Raw genomic sequence first — 20,310 nt, forward strand, 5'->3', positions numbered from 1 at the left:
GTTGGACCAGCTGCTGTGTTTGATCTGTAAATAATTCTATGGACATCTAGTTATTTATCTCTGTATGAATATATGTATTTATTTATTTCATACAAAAGCCAAATCCAAAAGTGTCTTCCATGTGTCCTGCTGACATTCTACAGCTGAATCTGTTCTGTGTCCTCAGTCTGAATCTGAACTCACTCTAACAGATGAACACTAGCTTTCCTTTGTCTTGTCCCATGTCTGTATGTCTGTCTTCTCCTTGAATGTCCACTAGAAATGTCTCTTTTCTCTTCCTCCTGTCTGTCATTTTCTCCGTGTTGCTCTGTGCCCCCCCCCCCCCCCCCCCCCCCCCCCCCCACCCGCACCTCCGTGTCGGACCTGAGCCGCTCCTTGTTTCCCGTGTTCCGTGTCCGTCTCCCTGACCTTCTGTTTCTCCGTTCCTGTCTCTAAATGGTTCTTCTGTAGCTCCATCATATATTGAATTGTCAGACTCTGTCTCCATAATCATCTTTAAGGCTTTTGAAACTGCGCGCGGTTCCTGCAGTCTTCATTTCCTCATTCAGTGACTGCCGCTGGATGCGTTGCCATGGGATACGGAGACTCCAGTGCAAAAACGTTAAACCCGGCCCGTCATTTTCCGAAAAAGTTGCTTAATTGTTTGTTTTTGGACTAAGGAAAGTAATTCACATGATCCACAACACCTCCAACTACAGTATAACAGTGAAAACACGGATTGACGGAAAATCTCGTCATTGGCGGGGAAGCGTTGGGAAGCAATTGACGGAATATCTCGTCAATGGCGGGGAAAGAGTTAAAAAGTTAAAAAAAAAAAAAAAAAAAAAGGCATAGTATCATAATTTATATAATTGAAAACTATGTGCTTTTCAGTACGTGTATGGATGTCTAACTGGAGAAGAGATGAGTCATGGTTATACCAGTCTGAGAGTCGCAGTTTCACAAGGCATTCATGTAGTGTTATCTGAGAAATGCACGTGTCTGACTATGATTTTGTGGTTCACAGCTCTGGTCTGACAGCTGCCGAGGACAAGGCACTGATGCAGTAGGACGCCCAGTGAGCACCGCAAAACATTCAGTCAGAAAATTTAAACCATCAGGTTGTCAATTTAGTCCAAGAAAATATACCTGTATTGTTTAATAAAAACACTGAGCAGCCATTGGATTTTAGTTCAGTGTACAGCAGTAGATGGGGTCACCATAGTAACCAGTGGTCACCTCATGTGACTGGCACAGGGGAATCTGGATGTGTTTTTACTTAAACAGGAAGTGGAAAATTGGAAACCGCTTCAGAAATCTGGCAAGCAATTACTGACAACTGTGGGCAGATGTGTATGTAAAACCAATGACCACCAGGTTGTTCCTTGATTTCTAAGAAGAGGATGGTCCAGTGATGAAGAATTGGGGATATTAGACCCCTCAGATGCAGCATTAGCATCCACTTAAAGCATAACAATAGCAGAGAATAATGGAAAGGCTGCTAGTTTCAGCCTAAAACCTGAGCCTGAATACACAGTTTCCATAAGGAGGTACAATGAAAGTATTTAATGGTGTGTTTCTACTTGGTATAAAAGCTATTCTATGTCAAAAAATAAGAAAAAATGAGACATCATAAATAAAAGCTATGGCATGTTTCAATGGCATCATATTCAAGTAATCTTGTTCAAGTCCCTGATACTTAGTGGTTCATGTAAACATCATTAACACAGACAGAACCAACAGTTCATTAGAAGGCAGCAGCAATTCATATATACAACAACACACAATCAGAACCCAAATCTGCTTCACCACGGTGGTCCAGTCACATCAGTTTGTGTTAAAAATCTTTGAACAGAGACACTAAAATCAAAACTTCAGCATAACAAAGCCTATAAATTGCAGCGAGCCGTGTGTTCACTTTGGGCTGATTCCCAAATACAAGGACTCAGCCACAAGGTTGAAAACTTTGGAGATGGGAGAAGAGATGAGAGGACAGAGGGGAAAAAAAACACTGCAGGCATGTTAGAGCTGTGGACTTCACCTGCTGTGCACTGGACAATGAATTTCTGCTCATTCCAAGGAATGATGCGCTGACGAATTCCCAAAGGGGCCCTTCAGCTCTAACAGGACTACAAGTGTTCAGTCAATGTCCACTGACATTCCAGAGACACAATATCTGATTCAACAAATGTTTTTAGTGAAATGCCTATGTTCCCTGCCAAGTCAGCAACAAGACTTTTCTTTTCTGTCTTTCAAAAACAGTGGCTCGAAAACACTGCCAACGAATTTTTTCTTGGGTAAAATTCATTTTTTGGGATAATTTTTTTTTTTGTTAAAGTGTCAAGCAGCAAGATACCCTCACCACCGATAGTATGGGTTCTGTGTACTTCTAAAATTGGCTCAGCTATAACTCAACTGAGAACAGGCACTGAATGAGGCGGGTGTTCAGTCACACTGCTGCTTTCATCTCATTCACAGTGATGGCAGTCACAGAACAACACAGATTCACTAAACCAGTTAAGAATAAAAATATAACAGTTTGTGTCTTATTATTTCATACAAGTCCGTGAAGCATTTGTCATGTCAGAGTGATGACTTCTACAGGGTCTGTCTTGCCTTTGGACCTTTGCTTACGTTTGAGGCGTCTCTGTGTGGGGGGTGGGGGAGCTGGACATACTGAAGGTGCTGCGGAACTGACGGAGAGAGAGAGGAGGTCCGTAAATGGGTCTTTTGGGGGAGGAAGTTGGGACGGAAGTATAGAAGTGTACTCCCGTAGGGGTTTGTTTTCCCTCTCCGTCTCCTGGCGTCACCTGTCAAAACAGCCAGCTGCGAATGTGTGATGGGCTCCCAGGTAGCCCCCGTTGTAGGCCATACTCAGACAATGGCGTGGCTCTCCAGCAAGTGCCATCTGCATAGAAAGGGGGCCTTGGAGAGGCAGAGCACGGGCCCCTGGCTGGAGACTAGACGTCAGGCTTGGGTAGGTGGGAAACCCACCCCCTGGAGTCATGGAAGCAGCCCCGGTGAGCATACCCATTCTGTGGGTCTGAAGGAAGTCCTGAGACATGTTCACTACAGGCCCCAGACCCTGGGAGTCCGCTAATGCTTGCAGCTGAGATAGGGAGGGGGAATGCTGGGAAAGATGTGGGAAGCTGTCAGGCTGGAAGAGCAGCTGTGGTGTGGTGGTGGTGGAGGAGGAGGAGGTGGAAGAGGAGGAGGCTGGTCTCTGGATGGCTGATACTGGAGAGAGATGAGAGGTCTGGGGCTGTGACTGCAGGGAGGAGGGCCGGTGAGGAGGGGTGGATTTGGTTTTGTTGGCCTCTTTAACATCGTTGTCATGAGCACTGTTAAAAAGGAGGAGACAAATATTTCATTGTTATGATCATAAAAAGAGATGTTAGCAAATTAGTGAGAAAAAGGAAGTGAAATACTTAGTGGCTTCTAGATAGAGAGAGGAAAGTGCGTGCAATTATCAATAAATCCATTAAAAGAGGAGATTGGCCTGTACTATTTACAAAAACCTTTTAATCGTGCAAGTTACACTAATATACATGGACACACTGTATTCTACTAAGCAAAACATGTGCACCTTAACTACACTGGCTAAATTACCCTGCACAGAAGCTATCATCTAGGATTATCAGATGAACAGGCTTTTTCACTTGATACACACAAGAAAATAACCCTCTGCTTGTTACAGCAAGAAGCGCCAGCTCATCCAAATCCATGGCAACCAAAATATAAAGAGGTCTGAATCATGGGAGACATCTCTGCCTGACTGGTTTTATGTTAGAATGCATGTGCAAGTGTGCATCTCTGTCCCTTACAGCAGCATTAGTTCAATGCACTGGGTGAGGTGGTCCCATGTGTAGCCCGTTAGTAGATGCAGAGCAGTCGTCCAGCTAGGGGTAATCTGAAGGCATATGCGAGATGCTGCAACACATGCAGCAGCGACCTGAGATGGTCGGAAACTCAGAAAAGCATGGTCTAAAAAACATAGAACGAGACAATTTTAAAAACATCACTTTGAGTCACACCATCAGCCCATGTCTGACCTGACAAAACTAGATAATTTGGACGGGTTATCTGCTCTTGACTCACCTTGCAGTGAAACTTCCAGGAAGTAGTGAGTGTATTTGTCCATAAAAGCCCTGGTTTTTGAGAAGGACGACAGGGGCCAGCCGTTGTATAGGTCACCCTCCTGCACAGAGGCATGGAGGTAGTAGTCAATAAAATGAGCAGGTGTGGGCATGCACAGATTCCAGCCAAAGGTCTCCAGCAGCAGAAGCTCCATTTTGAGCAGATCCCTCTTATTGAGTACCAGGTTCAGGCTGCACATGAAACCCAGAGAATTCAGCTGCTCCAGTTTGGGAACCCGGTCCTCCTTCTCCTCAAATTTACCTGGAAAGCAGCAGATGGACACAGCAATTTTATTCACCACTACAGATGATAATTTTATCCTCAAACCTCACATCTCACTGTTTGAAGTGACATGGTCATCACTGCAAGAAACAGCTTTTAAACTGTAAACATTTTATGAAGATACAGACAGTTCAATTCTATGGATAGTTTACATTCATTAAGGAGTTTATTTATTAACAGCCATAAGAAACAGCATTTACAAAATGGATATGGTTATATGATCCATGTTGTTAAGTTCTCCATTTTACTTTCAATTAATAACATGCAGTTATCCAAGAACAATCTACTAGCACATATATTTAGGAAATTCTCATCTCACTAATAATTATAAGAGTGGTTAATGCTGTTTACTCCAAATACGCTTATATGCTCTCATTACACTCAAGTCTGTGCATGAACTGAGCAGGGTAGATTATCTACAATAAATTTAGCACTGATTCTACAAGTTGGAGAAACAGCTGGGTGAAAAAGATGAAAACATTTCCCAAGCAATTCTGTTCCTTCTTTAAGGACTTGATTCACTAATTAAGGCCTTCCTTTCAGCACTTTATTTCTTTGAAAACATATCCACAAATGCATAAACTAGATAGATGCTTGAAACTTTCATCAACATTTTGGCATATATATTTCCATTCTCAGAGCCCATGTTAAATCAGTTTATAATGATGTGGGCAGTGATGTTAGATATTTAAAATAATCATTATCACTTGATCTCTTTTGTTATAATGATTATCATCTATAGCCAATGGCAGGTTTACGGACAGCACTAATAAGACTAACTCCAGCCTCCACAAAACCTAACAAGTGGTACCAAAGCATCAGCAAATAAAATGACTATTACTGAACATCTGGCCCATAAAGCTAAGCCATTACACTAACAAGCCTAGGAAGCCTCACTATAAGCTTACAGAGTGTGGGGCACTTACTATGGATTATACAAGCCTAACACTTTCCATGAAAAAGCCAGTCATCCTGATCCCTGATACTTTCTGTCTCGCTCACTCACTCCCCAAACAGAAATTAAAGCCATGCCATTATGTCAAGCCCCCTCCCCATCCCCAAGACATCCTCCTCTCCATAGCAACAACTCTGAGGCCTCAGGGGTCTGTGTGACCAATGAACAGGGGTGATTCTGCCTTTAATCCACTGGTCCACCGGGCCTCCTTTACTCAAACTTTGAGAATGAAAGAGAAAGGGTGTCCGGTTACTCTATGGAAAACACACCCACTAGCCCTGTGCCTTTAACTACACATGGTACACTGAAGTTGTCAGATGTGGGCAAATCTCGCAAATTACTGGCCTTCAAAATTATTCTTGATTTGTCACATTTGTTTTAAATATGGTTACAGACTGCAATGTAAGAGCTTTTAATGGCTATAGGAAACAAAATAAGCAAGCATTCCTGAGAGTAAAGTGATATGTATGCAATACATTTGCTTCAGCAGAGAAGGGCCTTTGCAATCCATATAAACAAGCATATAATCACACTCATATTTGTGATGCTGCATGCTGACAAAGTACAACCCTTTGCTGTTATTAATCCCAGGGCAGTGAACAAAAATACATGGAAATGTATAAGTAATGCCTATGGTTTTTCAGAACATGCATCCAGCTGAGAATTTTAACACCGATGTGTTGGGGTAAATCTTGGCCTCTACTCTGAAACCATGGAAACTAGACATTAAATACCATATAGGGTCTTTATTGACTTTTCAAGGCTGCCATTAAATGTGGATACACCAAGCAACAATTGTCTACCATGTTGCAGTTATTGTGGTGTTCCTTGATAGACCTCATTTGCATCTTTATGCTCAAATCTACACAAGCAGGGTGTCTTCCCACTAAGTGTGAGCTTTACCATGGGTGTTGTGATCTACCATTAAGTGAAGGAAGGAGAGGAGGAGAGAGGGAATGGTTGAGAGAGCGAGAGGGGAGGGGTGCAAGGGGGGATTGGCAGCCTAACAGGCCTGAGGGGTAATTAGCAGAGAGGCAGTAATGGCGTCTCTCCACCAGAACAGGAAGCACTGTGGAAAAAGGCTGTTTACACCCACCAGGACTCGTTCCACAGCGCAGTCCACACTTGCCCCATTCTCTCACCCTCATATCCTCTGGATCCAGGGCTCTGTCTGCTGTTAGACTGCTATGTCCACACAGACGTGGCCATAAAAAACCATCAATACCCCCAATCTCCACACAACCCCAGCCTCTTTGATCTTAAGAGACAAGGTGCTAGTCAATCTCCTTATTGTTCAATGTGATAGCTCTCTCAGTTTACTACTGCGACTGAGTGGGCACATGAGTAACATGGGATGGAAGAATGCTTTGAAACAAAAACCAAAGCTACTTCAAAAGGAACCTACAGGAGCACAATAATTGATGTACTGTAGACAGACCTGACTCCTGTATATTAGACCTTGTATGACAAAACCGGTCCTCATGGATTCATTTCATTGAATTGGCACAGCAGGGTGCAGACACAGAGGCTCCAATTAAAAAACAAAAAAAAAAAAAAAAACAGAACAACACAGCGATGATCCTGGTTGTACTGTTCTGTACCATGTTTTTAATTGTGATTCACAAAAGTTGAACAATGTTGAAGCAACCGACAGCTAATGATGAAAAACACTGGCCTTTCATACGAGCACATGGAAGCACACATCCCGATATGTAGCCCCTGCAGTGTGCATATAAAAATACTGTGCTAATTAAGGGTTTACTTTGCAAAGATAACGATGAGAGAAAATATCTGTGCCTCTATAAAAACAGAGTTTATGCAGGTATAAGTTAAATTTCTGACCTTTATATGACCGTTATGAAGGTAATTTAAAATCTACTTGTTATTTCACAGCCAACTTGTGTTTTGTTCGACTGGCTTCTGCTGAACATCAGGATTATTGGACCCATAACTTTTCAAATAAAGTCCCGCATAATGAAATTTCCTAATCCAAATTGCAATGTAAAATATCAGCCTCAGAGGACATGGTTTGAAACACCTCACATATGTTTTTGTTATAATGTCATTAATCTTTTTTTCCAAAACACATTTTTAAAAAAAATGAAGATAATGCAACTTTACTAACATAACATTCACTGGCCAATTAATTTTAAGGCCTAAAATTGAGATTTTGTTCATTGTGTTACTTTTAAAAAGGCCATTAAAAAAAGACATTAAAGATATTAAAAAACTTTCAAGATTGACACAGTTTTGTCCAAATACATTACAGTATCTTGCAATTCAAAAAACCATCACAGTGACCTTTATATTTTATCACTTCACTGGTACATTGCGCTAACAAACCTGCAGTTGTACTTTTGTCAGTCTGAAATGAACCTGAGAGAGACGATGCATTCCTGTCCTGTGAGTTCAGCTTACCTGGAATGCAGGCAGCTAAATGATCCTATCTTATGTCTGTGAGCAGTAAACCATGGTAATGGGGAATCAAAACCTTCTTTTGCATCTAAACCAACTGCCTTTTCATATACATCAACTACAGGACACCTAGGTTTTCTCAGCACGCACAAGTAAGGGTGATGATGAGAAAAGGTCAAGTAAACACAAAGGGGTGAGAGGTCAGGGGTGAAGGAAAGGTAAGGCCGGGATGCAGGGCCTCCACCCAGGTGTGCTGTTCGAGACAGAGGTGGGGGTGGAATGGGGATTTTCAAGTGATAGGGGTTGTAGAGAAACTTGAGAGCATTGCCTCTGTATCTGTCGCTCTCCATATTTCAATTTGCTCACTTCCCTAAACAAACAAAAAAATTGAACCAACTTAGTTTTTGTCGATTAATTATGTGTTTTTATTTTTATTTCAGACTGTCCAACGTAAACTATGGAAAAAAATAATTTTTTGTCAAACTTTGATTTCTTTTCCTCTTGTTTCTGTCTGGATTGATGGTTGCAAGGAATTTCCTCTGCCCTTTCAACTCTTTTTATTTGCTAGTTCATCTTTCATTGGGGGTGTGAAATTGGTCACAGCTCCATCTCAGAACCTCCATGTTGCCACCCCTATCCCCGGTGCCTCACACAATGTAGGCCTGAGCCACCCTTTGACCCTTAATGCTAATGTCTGTGTGACCACGGAGAATCTATGAAAGAACCCTGCCCTTGTGTATGTATGAGTGTGTGCGTGTGTGTGGTGTATTTTTAGGGGGCTCCATCAACCTCACTAAGGGCACAAAGCACCCTTGCCTTGTGGATGATGAGGAGTGACACAAGGAATGAGAAGCAAACGAGCCAATGAGCAAACAAAGCCACAGGCATTATACTACAAACACTACATATGACTCAAGTCTGACATTTTTCTTGCAATTTCAAGATTATAATGAAAGAACTCTCAGATAAAAGGTTGATTATATAAATAGAAGTGTATATAACAATAGAGTAATGGTATATCCAATTAGGAAATTGAACAAAATAAATATTTTTTATAGGCTAATTATTTATTTATTATTTATTTTCTTTCCTTCCTGTTTGTAAGTAACTGTTCTGCGTCACATTCACTTCACATAATTTGACTGTGTTGCCTTCATGCTAATTTCCTGCCTACATCTGTGCCATGTGAAAAACACAAAGCACCAAAACATATTGCTATAAAGAATGCATGCATAAATGGTATAGCATAAAATTAAACAATAATTTTACAATGGTCATTGGGATATATACAATATATCATCATATTGCCCTATATAGCCCTCTTAAATGGTATCTACACATCATTGCATAATTTCTTCAATCAGAACAAAATAGACTCGATCATAATTGTTAAACGTCTTTGAAGAGAATAAAGGGGAAGTAGGTTTCCTGGTAATCTACATTTCAGGACACCCTACTGAGTGGCTCAGTTCTAACATGTCCTATTTGCAGGCCACCACCTCTCCCTCCCCTTCTATCCTGTTTAACATCAGCCACTGAGCTGCCTTTGAAGTACCGCTCCACTCATTTCCCAGCCCCCCAGGGATGTGGGCCTTTTTTACTGGCTGCCTTGTCCCAGGACTGGCTTGCTCTGCCTGTCCTGGACAAGGTGAGAGAATGAAGAGGAAACAGAGCCAGCAGCTAAAGGTAAAAGGACACCACCAGAACCCAGATGGTTAAATGTCTCTGTGACAGTAACGAAATGACCTTTCCTCTGGAAATTCTCTGATGGATTAGATGGCAGTGCTGATCTTAATAATAAGGTGATCAGGGAATTAAATCTATAGTTCTATCACATGGTTGCCACAGCTCTCCTCATTTAGAAATGCCATCTTACGGCAAGTCTTTACTATAAACAAACCCACATTTACACACACACACACAACAACCTCCATCCCTCAGTCTCTGCTCCCCTCCCCCTCTTTGGGAAGGGTCTGGCTGGCTGGATGGCTGGCTAGCTGGCTGGCTGTCCTGCTTGCATTGACGGGCTTTTGTTTGAGGCCTGACTCGGAGAGCATATGGCAGGTGCCCCTCAGCACACAGTGCCTCCCAACCCCCGGGCTCCATGGCCTATGAAAGTGCACTATGTACTCAGTTTGACTGGGCTTCATATGGGTTTCACAGGATGCTCTTTTTTTCCTGGATACCCTTCACTCATTCAGGTTCACTGAATAAATTAGATGAACTCCAGTTATAGCAACAACAGAAGCACACCAAACCATAGAAAAACCGACCACGATTAAGTAGTCTAATCTTGGTTTGTCTAGTATTTACTAGACAGTATACTACTACACTATTACTACTAGTATTTACTAGACAAACCAAAACATAATCTAAATACATAATCTAAATACATGCTCTATATATTGACTGCCAGTGATAAATGAAGAGCTAAACATCTTGACAACAACAAAAAAACTGTAACCTTCGTATACTGACTGGTAACAAATCAATGATTTTTTTTTTATTCAAAAAAACACATAGCAGTAGTATTTTTCAGGGACCAAGATCTGCCAGGAAGACCAATGTGATCCCAGCATGACTTCAAGGAATGCAGCACAACAGTAACATACAGTTTGAGTATAATGACTGATTTTCAAATGGAAGTACACAATGTACACATGAACATTCCTCACTGGAACTGATGTCATTTTTTTCCTTTCCGTACTGGGTTCTGAGGAATGAAGTGAGGTCTCTAACAGCAACACTTAATACACGTAGGTTTGAAGAAGTGGCCGTAATCTTTCTCCTGCAAATAAGGAAGAGCTTGTCCATGAACACACACACAAACACACAATAGAGTAACAAGATTAAGCGGTGACTGCTGCGAGACACAAAAGAAGTAGCGATTAATTAAGTGAGTGCGGAAACCAGAAAAATTTAAAGAAAGACAATATATGTGCATGTCAAAGGCAGGCAGAGGGACCTGGGGAGGCAGTTCAATAACTAGGCCAGATTCCAAAGCACCTCAGGAGAGATAAAAACCCAAGACAACTTTGAATCAAACACCCTTTCAAGCCTTCATCAATCATGCCAGAGACTCCCCAGAGTCCCAGAGGAGTCAGATGCAGGAGAGCTGGGAGCAGAGAGCCTGACTAAGTGAAAGCCACAAATGAAAAGATTCAATAAAAATCTGATTAATCAAGGACAGAATGGATGAAGATCCTCTGCCCAGTGCGGGTAGATCATTTTTATAATACTCAATGAGAAAATTCTCAAAGTTATTCTGGGATTCTCATGAGATTGCTTTTAAATAAAACCTCTTTCAAGTCTCATTCAGATGTATCCTACCACAGAGACTACTCTGATTGCAAAGATGGCCTGTGCTTGAGTACACATGAATATGCGCACGCACACACATATACAGAGCTCTCCCAAGTGAACGGGCCCGGTTCCAGACTCCCACTTTGACGGCATCATTAGTCTAATTATCCATGATGCCAAGGGCTGCATTAATGTACAGAAAACCTGAGTCTGTTAATCACCAGACAGACACAGACACACTAATGACTACCACACAACCTGAACCATCTATCAGCAGGGCGGGAATCATTAACACACCTGCTTTACATAAAAAAACACACAAAAATGCGAATCCCGGTTACTAGAATTATTAAACTACATTTTTTCTTGTTTCTACCAAAGTGTTTGCAGCTAGAGAAAATTCAAAATGGTTACAAGTTACAAAAAAGATTGAAACCCAGAACTCTAAATCACTATGCGTGCCATTAAGTAGACTGATGACATTCTACTAAAAGGGTCATTAGAAAATTAACCCAGAAGATGCAGTGAATTTGGAGAGGTGAGATAGGCAGGTACATTTACTGTTCCTCTTGTATTGATAGCACAAACGTGCATAAAAGCTCCAGCCTCAGACAGGTTATTACAGCCTGGATGAAAGAGTAATGCAACACATTAAATTCTGCAAACACAAGCATAATCCTAAAGAGTCAGACAAGGTTCTCCTTGGAAATCAATACAACAGTCAGCCTAAAACAATAGCAAACATGCTTTTTTAACCAACACTGCTTCTAAGAGTAAGCTGTCATTACAGGTTCAGATCAGACAGGAAATCAGAGCTGGGAAAAAAAAAAAACCTGTCTCTCGAGCTTAACTCAAAATTAGTCTTGTTGCAGGAAGCATTTCACTTTGTACCAGCTGTGCAAAAACCACATTCACAGTTTCTCTTCTCTGCTCACAAGATTTACAGGGTACTTAATGTGCATTACCTGAATAAGTCACTTTTAGAAATAGACACACGGAATGAAACAAAAAACTAATGTTTACATACTAAATCCTCAAGCCACCTCACTACATTTAAGTTTTCTTAAATATAAGAAAATTTGTAAAACGCCGATGTATACATCTGAGTAAAGTTCATACAAGAGATAAGACGTTCTCTTCTCAAAGGATAGCACCTAAAAAACAAACACACATTTAGAGAAGGAGGCAAAAAGATGTTATCAGACTTACTAGCTAAGAGCAGACAGGAGAGGGCAATGACATAGAGTTGCTTGACAGCAACATCATAGTGGTCCATGAACAAATCCAGCAGGTAGACGGCTAGGTGACGAGCTGTAGGACATAGCTGGTAGCGATTACTCAGGATGGCCAACAGGTCTGCAAAGTACCGACGCATGCCAATTTGTGGAGAATGGGCCCGGTAGACGGGTAACTTCAGCTCCTGCAAAGAAGAAAAGAGAGATGAGGGGAATGTAAACGGCAGGGGGGAGAAGCTGGCACAGAGGAGTAGGGTGGGCAGGAAGCAAGGCTGAAGAAACACGGGGGCTGTAAAGAATATGCATAATAATAGTGAGCTGTGATTGTCTCATGCTGACTATGTTTAACTACTGTCAGGAGAGCTGATGTGGGTCTAAAAATATCAGTTGAAGAATAAAAGGCAATTTGCCATCAGAAATTGTTGATCACGCTTCAGTCTCATTTTAATTTCATTTAATATACCATCACTGCAGGGAGTGGGAGCTAATTTGGGTCATTGCAGGGGTCTCTGAGCAAAGGACTGAGGGTAGTGGAGTGTGTGTGATGGGGTGGGGGTGGGGGGGGCACGGTTTCTTCTGTGGAGGTTGAGTAGTAGATAGGATTAGGTTTCACCCTTAGCATACCTCCTATTCACGTTCAATTAACTGCATGTGTTTCAAAGTAGAAGGAAGACACTCAGTCACATTAGCATTGAATCAGCCTCTGGTATCTTCCCAGTGAGCTACAGAGAACAACAACAATGCAAAGGCTCCAGTTTCAAAATCTGCCTCACAGTAAAGAAACAAAATACATCTTCACAGAACAATTTCTTTCTGTTTCAAAGCGGCTTATTCCACACATTTTGTTTTTGGAAATGTTCTGTGTAAAAACAGGCTTTGAATTAGATTTAATAGAAGATTGAGGCTTTCTAGATTAATCAGCTTAGGTTCAAACAGTAAGGGGTCCTTACATTAGTAGAGCAACGCTGAAAACATCAACATCACGTCAGTGCTGTTTTTCAGCAACATCTCTGCCTGTAGGCTGGCTTAGAAACAGCTCAGAAACCATTTTGGGTTTAAAGCTCTGTGTTTCAAATAAATCTCAAGGAAACACATGAGGTAGTCAATAGTTTGAGGGATTGCAAAATAGACTGAGGGAAAAATGTACCAGCACAGTAACGTTTACACAAACTGTCAACTATTTATTTTAAGTGCAACTAAAACAACACTGATTTTTAGGCAGACACTTCAATATAAACCAAAAATAAACAGTACCCCCACCCCCCTGAGGTACTCCACCCCCGGTGCTACAACCAACCATACTACTCAATCCTCCCCAAACTCTGCTCTCCTCCCACTGGTTCAGCCTCTGCCTCTGGTCCATCTGTCTGTCTGGGGGTACTAGGGCAGCAGGAGAATGGGGGTGTATGTGAGGTGAAGGGGGGGCAGGAGTCTGAAGGGACATTTCGGGCGGGGGGCTGTGTGGAGTGGAGAGGTGCCTTTGTGGGGGACCAGCACCATAATTAAGGATTCCACAGCTGCCTCTGCCTGATTTGCATGTCTGATAATTTGCCACATGCTACACACCACAGCTATCTCCCACATCAGGGCATTACTGCTGCAGCAAACGTCATTAAGGCTGGATAAAACTGTGGGGGAGCAGGCCCCATGCAGGAAATCTGAGCACTGTGTGAAGGCCTTTTTACATTCAGGCTGTTAATATTCGACCAGTCTTTTCATCCATTTAAAATACACACAGTCACCTTCTTTAATGCCCTCAATCTTACATTTTGTTAAAAATATAAACAAACCAGAGAGTGGGATTTAAAAACTTAGTGCCCCTGACTTATTTGCAAGTTTATTTATTCAGAATTTTCAATAAATAACTGAAAATATAACATATCTGAAAACTATAAAAAAAAAAAAAAAAAAAGGGTCTCTATTTACAAATAGGTAAACTGGAAAATGTTAATCTTCACTTTTGTGTGACAGAACACAGCACGAGTGTGTTATACTTAACAAGGCTTTAACTGAACTGAAATTTTATGCGAGTTGACTAACCAGTTAACCTCCTACAAATACGATTAGCATAATAAAAAAGAGGCACCAAAAGGATCTGAGGACTCGACAGTATATAGACTCTTAATTTCAAACATTTCACTTTTTATTGGAGCATCAAGACTCAACAGTCTCAGTGGGACATCACTGTAACCTAACGTAAAAAGCTCCTCTGAGGAATGATGCGATCATTATCCTGGAAAATGCTTACATGTCTAACACTATTAAGGTATCTATAATGTTAAGAAATGTAAGTAAAAAAAACAACACTCAGTTAAATGCCAGGAATCTTTTCTAAAGGATACAACAAAATTCAAGTGTTCTGCCACAGGTGCTGTTAAGAAATCAACTCTAATCTGATTATACGAAACTCTAAAACCCCTCATTATGTTGATTCACTGTCTCTACCTTAAATCAGTATTTTGTAATGTTTGTATTGCTGTATTTACAATAAGTGTATTGTGTTACACAGAATGCAAAAAGTGAGCCTGTAGCTAAGGATTTAACAAAAAGTGCAGACACCCGGAAAGAAAACCTAACATCAGGCTATGTGTGAGTGTGTCTTTCTCATGTTAAAGTTTACTGTGAGAGAAAATGAGTGGGTGTGTTATTTAGTTCACAGCTCAGCATTACAGATTTTCAGGCTAATTGACAGATCATTATGAATCAGACAGTGGAGTATGTGTAAACTGAATCATAGTGTGTGTCAGACAATGACTCACTGGTTCACAAGCGTCCGATTCACTATGTGATATACCGCCGGACCCTGCGTATATACACATATATAAAAAATCTTCGGCATAACGGAGCACCTGGTATCTAAAATTGGATCTGTACTCATCTCCTTGGTTTGAATCTGGCAAGACAAGCTCATCTCCCAGCTTGGAGATGCCACTCAAGTGACAGATGTCTCCATTAAAGTGACACATGGGAAGAAATATGATCAGGCTTCGAGGTTAATTAAGACATTCTCAATTAATGAGCCTTAACTCCTCCATGTAATCTCATTTAGATCATGTTTAAACAGACAAGAGGACCATGTAATTATATTTTCTTCCCAACTTGTATACATTTTGGAGGTATATAGAGCCTTGTGATGCACTAGGAATATTCGATTCCTAACGTGGTGGTTCATATTGTCATGGAATGACAAGACATGGCCATAATCTACTAAAAACACAGGATTTTCTTGATCAGTTACATGGCAATTATATCCAAACTCTGATCAAACTCAGTCTCATTCTGTTGGGAAAAATACTCTTACTAAACCACAGAAAATCAGTGCAAAGGAGGAGGGAAAAAAACAAGGAGGGGTTTGTATTTCTACATTTAAAGACAAGTAATGTTCCGTCATTTCCTTAATAACTCCAGTTTTACTGGAACCTATGCAAAAGAGCAAGTAGGCTACAGTAGGTTTTTGATTAAGAAATAAATCATGACATTTTGTGTTCTTTTTCTTTTTGCTCAAGCAGTCAACAATACACTGATGTAATTCCTCTAAAAATAAATGAGTGCTTCACAGACTCACCTTGATGCGGAGGGACTGATGGATATCTGCTGCTAGCTGTCCTTTCCACCATTGCAACTCCCTCTCCATCTTTCCCATCCAGAGGAGACTTCAAAGGTTAAGTTTTACCTGCTGAGACAGATGTTTCCAAAACAAGACAAAGTTCTCAGAAAGGAACTAATCTGAACATGGTCTTCAACCATCCATCAGACACAGCATAGCGTGAAGCCGGATTAAAGTTATGCTAACTAACTCTAAATTATTAAGATTTAATCGAACAGGGTTTCTGTTGTTACAACCAACCAAACACTAATATTAAGCCCCGGGTAATCTGTAACTGTTGTTCTGGTAAAGTTTGTGAACACCTTGCTAATCCTAAGGCAGATATGTCTCTCATGCTTAGGCCATTTTCTCTGCACGGGAATTTAAATGGCTCAGTTAAATGCCCACACCACCATGCTGCGGGTCAACTAAATCCACGCAGCACTCACTGTAATGTTATTGTTATTGGCATGGTTATTTAGTATAGATAATACACAATTAACTTACGTATACTTTTGCTTATGATTGAAAATGTATCTGCACCACGAGACAGCGGCCAAACAGTGGGGCTTCATAAGTTAACTGCCCACCGAGCTCCGAAACACTCGCCTCGTTAAAAAACAAAAACAGCACTCGGCGAAAAAACTCAGCGACTCGACACGGATGCAGCTCGTACAGAAATACAGCAACACGGGAAACTTTTTCTAATCATCTCCATCGTTATTACATGTGCCACTCACCGCTCCGACGGGAATGCCCCCCAGACCCCTTTGTCTCAGTCCGACATCCTGAATGAGAGAACTCCTCTTCGGTTCAACTTTGCGAAAGCCCTCTTTTTTTCGGCGAAAACACACCGGTCAAATTTTCTGACAAGTTCACAGAACAGCTGCCACCGCCAAATCCCGACGACAAGCGTTCTGCTGCGCCGTTTTCCTCCAAGTGTTTATACTTTTCCGAGAGGTTTTCCTCAGCCGTTTTCTCTCCGGTGGCTCCGCTGTAACAAAGTAGCCTCCTCGGCTGCACCAGCTGCTGCCGTTGCGGTGCAAGGCTCGTGCGCTCGACGCGACGAGCCCTCCTCTTCCGTTCTGGGTGTTGTAGTTCTTTAAGGGTCAGCGTCAGAACTACAAATGCACAGCTTTGTGAATATATATATATATATATATATATATATATATATATATATATATATATATATATTAGTATAATAATAATAATAATAATAGTAATAATATAATTCTTCTTTATTTATATATGTATTTATTAATTTATAGTGGTGGCCAAAATTATTAGAACACCTGATAGATCTGAAAATGCTGTCTTTTTCCCCTCAAAATATGATTTCATGTCATAATATTCATGAAATATGCAGATGGTTGTTCTGAGCACAAGTAATAGCAGATGAAGTGAGTCATAATGTTTTTATCCACTTTTAACTTCAGTATTTACTTAATGAGCAGGATAGACCTTATATATAGAACAGAATCACACAGCTGTGTCCTAAGGCTCTTGCATCACCTTCAGTTTAACCACAATCACACCTGACAATGAATTCACAAGGAATTTGGTTTCTTCTGAACATGATTGTGTGTTATCAACAGTAAAATAGGATTTCATTGTTTTTTGTAATTAAGTTGACCAAAATCTCCTCATGATGCTTATGATACAAAAAAGATGAAACCTTTTAAATATGCCAAGTGTTGTGATAATTTTGGCCACCACTTTATTTATTTATTTAAGAACCACTTTAAGCTTTACCTTTAAACAAAAGCATTTCCTTTCACAGTAATTAAAAATCACTTATCATAGTGTCACAGTTTAACAGAAAACCATTTTTTATGTACAGATCTAAGTTTCCTATTTTATTCCATCTGGAGCACCAAATGCTGTGCATCTTCTTTTTGAGAAAAAAAAAACAGTCTGTGAAACTTATGAAACAATTGTAATTTTATATCCATTCTATATTATAATTTTGTTAAAGGAGAAAAATATAGCATTGAGTACGATCTGTTACTTTACTGTGAAAGAAAAGAAAACTGATAGAATCTTGTCAGACTTAAAGAGGCATGAAGATTAAGAAGCCAAAAAGCACTATAACATCAAGTCCTTCTATGACAAGTTTCCGCTCTCTCTTGCGCCATCTGGTGTTAGAACATGTCAAACAAACGCCTTCTTATGTGGATCAAATGTATGGACAATGTTAGTGCAACTGATATTACAAATAAAATGAAAACAACACCAAACTAGTATTAACTGTCCCCTTTAGCGTTGGCCTTTCTGTCAGCCTCATTGAGAAATTCCTGGTCAGCATATATAAGGAACCCAGTGAAAGTGCTGTCCGTCCAGAAAGGGTCAAAGAAAAGTCCATTTTGCTCAGAGTAAAAGATTTGCAGCCACACCTGGTCAGACTGCTGCAGCTGGAGAACAGTAGAACCAGATGCCACGTCATGGTTTCCTGTATTTGCATCAAATGTCTTGATCTTGTACTGTCCGTTGTGAACCAGCCCAATGGCCAGGTGCTTGTTTGCTAGTGTGATATCATAGGTGAAATAATAGACTCCAGGAATAGCACAGACAAACTTTCCACTGGTGGCATTGTAATGATTCCCCTCATTCAGCAGGATTCGGCTGAAGCGGATGGGCATTCGCTCCTTGGGATAGCTTTTGGTCATTGCCACAGAAAAGGCTGAGCGGGCAGTGCTGCCACAGTTGCAGCCTCCTGGAGCTCCTTGCTCCCCCATGTCACCTACCTCTCCTTTTGGTCCCTGTTTTCCAGCTAGTCCAGGGGTTCCACGTGGCCCCTTTAGTCCTCGAGGTCCAGCCTTACCAATAACACCTTCACGGCCTTTCACTCCTGGCTTACCTTGATTTCCAGTCCTCCCTGCATCACCTGATAACAGAAGAGGGACAGTGATTACTGTACTGTATAAAGAATTCAGTTTTTTTAATGGCTTAAGCAGGACCCTATACCAATCATTAGATACAACCTAAGACATTCTATACCTCTGTCTCCTCGTTGTCCCTTCTCTCCATCCTTCCCATCTGGTCCATCCTTTCCTGGAGGGCCCATAGGCCCCATGGCTCCTGGTGATCCAGGAGCTCCAGGATTTCCTGCAGGCCCTGATGGACCTGGCAGACTGCAGACCAGCTGGGAGGACTGGACAGTGATATGGCGATCTTTCTTGGTTGTATTAAATGTTGACTGGGAGAGGACAACTGACAGCAAAGAGAACATCAAACATATCTGGAGCATGATGATCACTGTGGAGTCAAAGAAGACCAGTAATTGTTTACCAGTCACTTTTAGGCTTTTGATGGAATGTCACAATTAGATGATCAAATGTCTGCTTACGAACTACATTAAGCAGGCAAGATGAATAAGAAAGGTAGCTTGGTAACGGGGAAAACACACAGCGCCAGTATTAGATGAAAAACATGCACACAATAAACAGTTATCTAAATGGTCATTGTCATGTCATGACATGCTTGATGAGAAAAATGATCCTTCAATGATGTAAGGGGTCAAAGCAAAGCAAACAATGCAGCTCACAGCAGAATGAAAAGGGAGTGGATGAGAAATTTAAGATACGCAGACAAAGAACTCACCAGTTGAAAAATTATGACCCATGGGCATTTTTCTGCAATATAAGTCCTTTTTCTGCAAGAGGGTGCACAAACTTTACTACATAATTTTCCAGAAATCGGGTGGGAAAGCATTCTCCAAGAGAAGAGACACCAAGTGTGTACAGCCCAGTGAAACAGAGTCCATAACATCCGCCCTGTTTAAGCAAGTACTCTGCCAAAAAATACTTTCATGATGATGTCATAAATTCAAGTCAGTGCAACAGTATTTCACAGCGGAAGCAATGATGCGTCTCTTACTCACAAAGTTATCCAATGGGAAAATAGGACGCTGTGGAATAGATATACTTAGATGCACAGGCGGAACCACCTACCTATTTATTTCAGTGTCCTTTTATTTAAAGGTTCAAGTTTGTGTTTAAAATTGTCAAGTGTCATAAGCATTTTAAAGTTACAAGTGCAACATAACCTGAAGGCAAGGTGGTCTGCAGCTGCTTATAAAATGCTCTGTGAATATTACCAAATGTTTTTGTGCCCGGATTCAGAGCCAAGAGCTGAGAGACCAATAAAACCGTTCCAGCTGTTGAGTCAGGCATCACCATGTGTTCAGCAATTTACTGTATTCACACTAACTGGAACCAAGTGGACTTACAAAAGCAGTGATTGTTTCATATATTCCTGAGATCCTCCAACAGCCGATGATATAATGGCAAAAATAATAACTAAGCTATTTCCAACTAACCTTCCTATTCTATAGATTTGTAACACTTGAGTTCACCAGACAAGCATTGTAACTTTCTGTAACAATGCCATAATGCACATTATTAGATTTGCATATA

General features: G+C 41.0%; 2 protein-coding genes across 4 annotated transcripts; both read right to left on the reverse strand.

The window, feature by feature from the left end:
* Window positions 1–2,311: 2,311 nt before the first annotated feature.
* Window positions 2,312–16,922, reverse strand: ccnjl (cyclin J-like). Of its 3 annotated transcripts, none has more exons than XM_030146192.1 (6): window positions 16,633–16,922; window positions 15,872–15,979; window positions 12,281–12,491; window positions 4,078–4,377; window positions 3,804–3,963; window positions 2,312–3,320 (listed from the first exon to the last, which is right to left on the reverse strand). In XM_030146192.1, the coding sequence occupies exons 2-6, from the start codon at window positions 15,947–15,949 to the stop codon at window positions 2,786–2,788; spliced, it is 1,284 nt and encodes a 427-aa protein (XP_030002052.1). In that variant the 5' UTR covers window positions 15,950–15,979; window positions 16,633–16,922; the 3' UTR covers window positions 2,312–2,785. The 3 variants fall into 3 exon arrangements, with proteins under 3 accessions (XP_030002052.1, XP_030002050.1, XP_030002051.1); XM_030146190.1 differs by having other exon boundaries at window positions 15,872–15,982; XM_030146191.1 differs by lacking the exon at window positions 16,633–16,922 and having other exon boundaries at window positions 15,872–16,601.
* Window positions 16,923–17,198: 276 nt separating this feature from the next.
* c1qtnf2 (C1q and TNF related 2) lies at window positions 17,199–20,207 on the reverse strand. The gene is made up of 3 exons (XM_030144896.1): window positions 19,496–20,207; window positions 18,893–19,150; window positions 17,199–18,779 (listed from the first exon to the last, which is right to left on the reverse strand). The coding sequence occupies exons 1-3, from the start codon at window positions 19,521–19,523 to the stop codon at window positions 18,139–18,141; spliced, it is 927 nt and encodes a 308-aa protein (XP_030000756.1). The 5' UTR covers window positions 19,524–20,207; the 3' UTR covers window positions 17,199–18,138.
* Window positions 20,208–20,310: the final 103 nt, after the last annotated feature.

Source organism: Sphaeramia orbicularis, chromosome 10, assembly GCF_902148855.1.
Source record: "Sphaeramia orbicularis chromosome 10, fSphaOr1.1, whole genome shotgun sequence".
Classification (NCBI taxonomy): domain Eukaryota; kingdom Metazoa; phylum Chordata; class Actinopteri; order Kurtiformes; family Apogonidae; genus Sphaeramia; species Sphaeramia orbicularis.

Coding starts and splice junctions, on each gene's coding strand:
- c1qtnf2 (XM_030144896.1), bottom strand. CDS start 19,523: ATGCCCATGGGTCATAATTTTTCAACTG. Junction 19,151..19,495: donor GGGTCATAATTTTTCAACTG/GTGAGTTCTTTG, acceptor TTGACTCCACAG/TGATCATCATGCTCCAGATA. Junction 18,780..18,892: donor GGGACAACGAGGAGACAGAG/GTATAGAATGTC, acceptor TTCTGTTATCAG/GTGATGCAGGGAGGACTGGA.
- ccnjl (XM_030146192.1), bottom strand. CDS start 15,949: ATGGGAAAGATGGAGAGGGAGTTGCAATGGTGGAAAGGACAGCTAGCA. Junction 4,378..12,280: donor CTCCTGTCTGCTCTTAGCTA/GTAAGTCTGATA, acceptor GCTGCTTTCCAG/GTAAATTTGAGGAGAAGGAG. Junction 3,964..4,077: donor CCTGGAAGTTTCACTGCAAG/GTGAGTCAAGAG, acceptor TATGTTTTTTAG/ACCATGCTTTTCTGAGTTTC.